Raw genomic sequence first — 7,750 nt, forward strand, 5'->3', positions numbered from 1 at the left:
TCGCCACTTCAGACTTGAGAGTCTTTTTAAGAATCTTTTTAAGAAGACTATATTTGTTTAAAATTGAGTAAACTGTGTTGTCCTCAGGCACCGTACCTGCAAAAACATTGATTTTGTCCAAAAAGTTGCAGATTGCTTGAACATCTTTAATGTTTAAAAGGACAAATATTGACAATTTCTAAGAAAACACAAGGAGAGTATAAAGGGTTTCCTATTTGTAAGACTGTTCGACAACTACATCATCTCTCACAAAATAGTTACAAGTCATATCTGAGAGGCACTTTTTAGATTACAGTCAGGATTCAGGCCAGCAGTTTTAAAGGAAATTACAATGGTGAAAGACTCCTTCAAATTGTGTACGTCAAATTATGTAAGAAATCTTTGAAAAGAAGCATTATCTTGTTTCATCAGAATATTAGAATAGTAACAAAAAGGTAGATGAGTTATTAGTTTGTTTGGAAGGTTTACATAGTCATGAGAAGACAGATGTACTTTGCCTGTCTGAACACCATGTAACCATGGGGATAGAGACAGAAATTAGGTGTAAGTGGTTATATATTAGCATCTTTCTTTTGCTGAGTAAATGTGGAAAGCAGAGACTTAACATATATACAGGGTGTTCCAGGGAGAATGGTCAATATTCAGGGATATGACAAGAATGATCATTTGAAGCAAAAATTCTAGTGAACATAGGTTCTAAAACACATACCTTAAGAGCTTTAAGCACTTCTTCTTCTCTGATACAGTGAAACAACTCTCATCTGCAGCAAGTTCTATGCTCTCTATATTTTACGAGAAGGTATTGTGGACAAAATCAAGGGAAAAAAAGTCCTCTCCATATTTTATGAGAAGGTATTGTGGACAAAATCAAGGGAAAAAAAAGTCCTCTAAATGTGGACTCTAAAATGCATATCTTAAGACATATGAGTACTTGTGTGTCATCTCTACTGTGAAACACATGTCTCCCACGGAACAAGTACTCATAACACAAAACTGTAAAAAGTAAATTTTGCAGGGATCACGACACTGAAACTTGTACTTGTGAGCTGATGCTAAACTATGTGTTGTTTATAATTGTAACTGTATAAAGGCTTCCTCTGGGAAACTTAGAACTGTTTATTAGGCATCTTAATTCTTTATTATGCTACTTTCTTGTTCTTGTGCCTTTGTCCTGCATCTGTATAGGGTCAGCATTGTTATTAACAGATTTGACATGGTTACTTTTAAGGAGTGGCCAGATGCCCTTCCTGTCACCCCACCCCCCTCCCTGGGATGGAATATGTGCACTCCAACTATCTGCATATAGTGTTATTCATATGAAAGTGAGAAAAAGTTTCTCTAAATGCCTATGAATTGTGTAACAGTGGCAGGACTTGGGTACCAGTGTGGTATTCAACCAGCAGGATGTAGGAAGCTGCCTAAAAGCGGATGTAGGAAGCTGCCTAAAAGCCACATCAAGGCTTACGCGCACACCAATCCTCATCATTAAACTATTAGGCGAATTCAATTTGGGGCTGATGCACCTCCCTATCCCAGAAGTGGCACTTTAACAAGCATGGCTACCCAGTCACATATTTGTTATGCTATCTTTCATAAACAAAGCAATGCAGGAAACTGTAACCCTCTTCAGCATACAATTGCAGATGATTCAGGGAAGCAATCATTTGCTTGCCTTTCATCATGTCATCCAACTGCTTAGACACTCACCCACATGGAATCTTCCAGTACCTTGAGGACCCATGAAGAATGTCGTAAACACTTCCATACAAAATGCCAAGCTCCCAGGCAATGTCCTTGAGGTACACAAGCCGATCCTATTTCACCATTGCATCCACATGGTAAATGTTGTCATCAGTCAGCAGCCACCACCTCGCACTTCACAAAGCAAAACACATTTTTCCATAAATGGGCTGCATTTTCCTGTGGATTCTGATGGACGTTCATTCCTTGCTCTATAGAAAATGAATCACATTTCACTGCTCATATGCTGTGGATGTGTGAAGTACAACTGCCATCTTCAACTACTCACAGCAGCACCAGGTCATGGAGCTACAGCAGAAAAGGCTGAGCCTGCTGAAAAAAGGTCCACCACTGGAAATGGATATGTTGACTTCACATTTATAGCCGTAATTTGGCAGAAAAAAAATAGTGGCAAAGACTTTCTAATTCACTTTTCTGTGAGGGCAAGCTGAAAAATAATGCCTCTGAATTTTTTATGTGAAAACTCTTAAAGCTTTTTACATAAAACAAACCTTACTAACATTCCACATCTTTATTGTTCATGTCTATATATTCATATGGTGATGACTGTAGGCATTAATTCCAAATGTACCATACCTCGAACATCTCAGAACACTGTGAGAATGATTTCACCTGCTGATGGCATGGTCTTGAACTTCTTTGGTGTCAGTGATTCTTTGCAGCAGAACTCCATTGATAATCTCTTGTTTTGGGGGTCAAAATGGTGAACCCAGAATTCATCACCTGTCACATTGTCGTTAAGGAACTCGTCACCCTCATGCTCAAGCTGCAAAAGAAATAGTTTTGACAGATGTCCAGTCTCCTCTGTTTCAAGTCAGGAGTGAGCATTCGAGGTGCCCACTCCACACACAGGTTTCTGTACCACAGTTTTGCAGTGATGGCCTGTACATGCTCTTGTGATATAGCTGCATCTGTGTTATCCCTCAATTTTCTCTCATGAGTTTGTCAACCCAATTCTGATGAGTTTCTTCAGTTGCTGTATGCAGTCGTTCACATGCTAAGGTAGGCACCACTGCTTCTTTCATTATGAACATGAACGACCGAATGTCAACAACACTAATTTTGGTACATCATCAATGTACGCAGCTTTCATTCTTTTATGGAGTTTGATTGGATGCATGTTTTCTGTGGTTAGAAACTTGATTACAGCACAGTGTTTCTCACACACTGACCTAGTTGCATTGCACGCCCCCACGTTACACACTGCAATTCAAAGCCCTCGAGTGGCAGCGAGTTGCATCTTGCATTAGCAAAGCATAACAGTCAACTCAGTAATATGTGTGACATGTAATATGTCAACCAATACTGAGAAAAGAATAAAAAATTCAAAAGTATTACTTTTCAGCGTGCCCTTATACAAATTGCTGTACAGTAGTGAGACACCTCTATGCCAACTAGTTAGCATAATTAATTACTCTTTCGCAGAAGATTTTAAAAATAACCTGATAAGGATGGACTGGGATGATTATTAATAAGGAAAAATGCCAATGTCAAATATAACATTCTCCATGAGAAGTTTGCGACATTACTTGAAAACAGTTTTCCCAGTAAACTAATTAGGACATTAATAAGACATGCAAAAACATGGATCACTGGTGGTATAAGAGTATCATGTAAATGGTCAAGGGTAATTTATGCAATAAGAGGAACAAACAAAGATCCTTCTTTAATTACTTAGCACATAATACTCCATATTATTAACAAAAGCTATTAAAAATCTATAATTATTTGATTTATGTCTGAAATTAATGATTCTGATAACAGCATTAAATATCTAGGGAAGAGAAAGCATTTAGTTGTTGGTACTCTCATCCACTTCCCCATGTGTAATTAAGGAAGTAATAAAGTATCTCAAAAATAAAAGCTCATATAGAATTGATACCATTTTCAATACAATTCTAAACAGTTGTCATGTTATAAGTAGAATCCTCTCTGAAATATGCAATGCATTACTAAGTCCAGGCTTTCTACAGAGAGTGTGAAATATGCTAATGTTAAATCCCTTCACAAGAAAGGTGATAAGAGTGATATCAATAATTATTAACCTATTCCACTGCTGGCATAATTGCCTAAAATTTTTGAGGAAGTTATGTGCTCTAAAATAGTGATCTGTCTAAATAACAGAAATACAATGAAGGTCCAAAGAAACTGGTACACCTGCCTAATATCATCTCGGGCCCCTGGGAGCACATAAAAGTGCACAACATGACATGGCATTGACTCAACTAATGTCTGAAGTATTGCTGGAGGAATTAACACCATGAATCCTACAGGGCTGTCCATAAATCCGTAAGAGTAAGAGGGTGTGGAGATCTCTTCTGAACAGCATGTTGGAAGGCATCCCAGACATGCTCAGTAATGTTCATGTCTGGGGAGTCAGGTGGCCAGTGCAAGTGTTTTAACTCAGAATTTCTTGATGCAATAATTTACCAACAGCCGTATGTATTGTAGAAATTTATTTTATGAACTTCTTATGTGCTACCAGTTTTGGCATTAATTTAATTTAATGCTGAAACTGGTAGCACATAAGAAGGTCATAAAATAAATTTCTACAATACATATGGCTGTTGGTAAATTATTGCATCAAGAAATGAATGGATGCAGGTGATCAGACAGGATGCTTACATACGTGTCACCTGCCAGAGTCATATCTAGACATATCAGGGGTCCCATATCACTCCCACTGCACATGCCCCACACCATTACAGTGCCTCCACCAGCTTGAACAGTCCCCTGCTGACATGCAGAGTCCATGGATTCATGAGGTTTTCTCCATACCCATACACATCCATTTGCTTGATACAATTTGAAATGAGACTCGTACGACCAGGCAACATGTTTACAATTATCAACAGTCCGATGTCAATGTTGATGGGCCCAGGCAAGGCATAAAGCTTTGCACCATGCAGTCATCAAGGGTACACGAGTGGGCCTTTGGCTTCAAAAGCCCATATCAATGATGTTTCAATGAATGGTTCATACACTGACACTTTTTGATGGCCCAGCATTGAAATCTGCAGCAATTTGCAGAAGTGTTGCACTTCTGTCACATTGAATGATTCTCTTCAGTCATCATTTGTCCCACTCTTGCAGGCTCTTTTTTCAGCTGCTGCGATGTCAGAGATTTGATGTTTTACTGGAGTCCTTATATCCACGGCACACTCGTGAAATGGTCGTATGGGAAAATCCCCACTTCATCACTAAAGTCTATTCACCGAGAGCTGGGACGGAACATAAACAGTGTCACGTGAGCGACTACGCTCATTTCCAGAGAAAGCATTCGGTGTTCACGTGATACGTAGGGGTGTGGAAAATCCTTGGCGCACGCTTTGCAGCTGGTGGCGTTCGGCTGGCTGCCGAGCTGTCACAGCGGACCGTGAGAAACCTGGGCAACAATGTACGAAATAAATTTAACAATAATGTTAAACTGAGTTCATTCTGTCGAAGCAGATTTATTTTCATTCAGGTTGCTAACAAAACGCTCCATTAAAACACAATTAATTGTTAATTTTAATAACAATACCAGTAATAATAATGAGAAAGGACGAAACAAGGTTCACCCTGTCGAACTTGAACTGTTTTCATTAAGATTTATAACAAACCGCTCCTCTCTCTCCTCTATAATGCAGTCTAATTTCCACATTTGAGTTTCCATTTTTTCTACGACATGGAGGACGCACTTGTTCCAATCCTCTGCAGTCACTGTTCTTACTGCTTCTTCTAGCAGTACTTTAACTTCCGGCATTTTGTATGTTTTCCTTTTCGCTGCAACATAGCCTTTGATTCTGGCCCACACTAACTCGATTCACAGTGGTACGGAGGAATTATGAGAACTGTTTTCCCTGCATTATTCGCCATTTCATATATTGCATATTCGTTGTGCGCTGTTCTGTGATTTTTAACTATATCCAAAAGTTCTTTCTTCAACATACCGTCTTCGAAATCGATGTTTTTAGATTTTAGCCATTCTGATATTTCGTGCTTATTGGAATTCGCATTGGGAACTTTTTCTTTTGTCCGAGAATGGTACGGCGCGTTATCAAGAACAATAACTGCATTTTCCTGAAGCCGAGGAAGAACATCTTGAAACCACTTCTCGAAGGTTTCGGCGCACATCTCCTCACGATAATCTCCACTTTTCTTGGATTCGAAAGTCCACAAACATCCTTCAACGAACCCTGCTTTGCTGCCAATGTGTGCGATAATCAGACGTTTCCCTTTACCTGATGGGCCCTTGCTTCCGGTGGATAACCCGGACACAAACGTTCGTTTTGAGGAATTTATAGTGTCATCTACCCAGACGTAACTTTGGGTATGTCCTGCGTTCACCCACGTCTCGTCCAAATAGTAAATGGGTCTGCCTTCATCTCTCAACCGTTTAACGGTTCGAAGATAACGCTGCCTCCATAAAAAGATGTCATCCCTGTCTATTAGCATGCTATCGCGTGCACGCCGGACATATATGAAATTCATTTCTCTCAATAATTTATAAAATGTAGTTCTCCGAAAATTGGCCAGATCTGCATCTTCGTTCACGACTGTAACCACTTTGTCAATTGATGGCAATTCGTTACGAAAAAAAAATTCGTGTACTTTCTTTCGAATCGCATTTCTATCGAAGTCATCAACATTTTCAGAAAGTTTGTCATAATTTTCCTTTCTTGGTAGACTTCAAAGAGTGTGTGGCCTTGTACTCACTTATCACACGATACACTGAAGAACGTCCAACACCTGTAGCTGCAGCTGTTTTCGAAACAATATCACTCATCGACTGCTCTGGATGTAAAAGTTCCGTTTTATACACATTAAGCACCATGTGCTTCTCAGAAGAACTTAATGATTTCTTTTTTGCTCGCTTCTTTGGTGGACTCAAAACTGACACGTCGACCTCGCTCGCTGAATCCGTGGATGACATAATAAGGACAGCCATATGTGATACTAATGAAATAAGTGAGTACATAGAATAAGAAACCATGTGATGCTATTGGATGCGCACATAAACAGTGAATGCTCAGCGTGACTACAAACACATATACTTACTCTAATAATCAACAACTAGTCTTTCAAGCGTCTTTACAGAAGAACATAAGATATCCTGAAATCGCCGCTGTACAACACCCACTAACGAGCTCACACCTGCAACCGAGGCGGCCACACCAACTGAGCACCGCACCTGCGAACCACACAATGCATCGCTCATAAAGGACAAACGGTTCCACCCATCGCATTCGAACAAACGACAAAATTAAATTCATACCTTTCTGAAACTTTTCTCGCTTACACCCCCACAAAAGAATTTAAAGGGAAAAAGTTTGTCGCTTACTATATTTCGGATGATGATTTGGTAAAAGTTCTATATCAGACGTGAGATTTTAATTCATTGCTTCACTATTACTGACTCTATTGGGCAGAAAATTTGCAGACGTCATCAACATATAGCACTGAAGGCAATTACAAAATTATTTTGCTGTACGACACACAGTTTAGGAAATATGGCGTGATAAACATAGAGTAACCCGAAAAAACAACTTTTCCTGAAAGCTTAAATATGTCTCTTTTTGAGTGACAATAACTTTTAATGTAATGTAAATAAAGGTGTCGGAAGGTAGTTCTTGGATCAATTTATCATGTTCAGGTGTCAAATTATAAAAAACACGACTTTCATTTTTTAATTTCTGACTCCCCTGCCTTGTACACCCCTCGACGGCAGCGCTGTGGTCACGTGCCTTGCCGTGTTTACAGTACGTCTAGTACGTCTCTCGTTTCGCTGAATGGAGTTTACCTCAGACATGCTGTGTCCCATCACTCATGTACCAGCTATAACACCACATTCAAACTCACTTAAATCTTGATAACCTGCCATAGTAGCAGCAGTAACTGATCTAACAACTGCACCAGATACTTGTTGTATTATGTAGGTGTTGCCAACCGCAGTGCCATATTCTGCTTATTCACATATCTCTGTATTTGAATATGCATGATTATACCA

General features: G+C 39.4%; 1 protein-coding gene across 1 annotated transcript; it reads right to left on the reverse strand.

Moving 5' to 3' along the window:
• Nucleotides 1–5,556: 5,556 nt before the first annotated feature.
• LOC126184103 (uncharacterized) lies at nucleotides 5,557–6,577 on the reverse strand. The gene is made up of 2 exons (XM_049926466.1): nucleotides 6,474–6,577; nucleotides 5,557–6,430 (listed from the first exon to the last, which is right to left on the reverse strand). Exons 1-2 carry the CDS (start codon nucleotides 6,575–6,577, stop codon nucleotides 5,557–5,559), a joined length of 978 nt encoding a protein of 325 aa, XP_049782423.1.
• Nucleotides 6,578–7,750: the final 1,173 nt, after the last annotated feature.

Source organism: Schistocerca cancellata, chromosome 4 (assembly GCF_023864275.1).
Source record: "Schistocerca cancellata isolate TAMUIC-IGC-003103 chromosome 4, iqSchCanc2.1, whole genome shotgun sequence".
NCBI classification, from domain to species: Eukaryota; Metazoa; Arthropoda; class Insecta; order Orthoptera; family Acrididae; genus Schistocerca; species Schistocerca cancellata.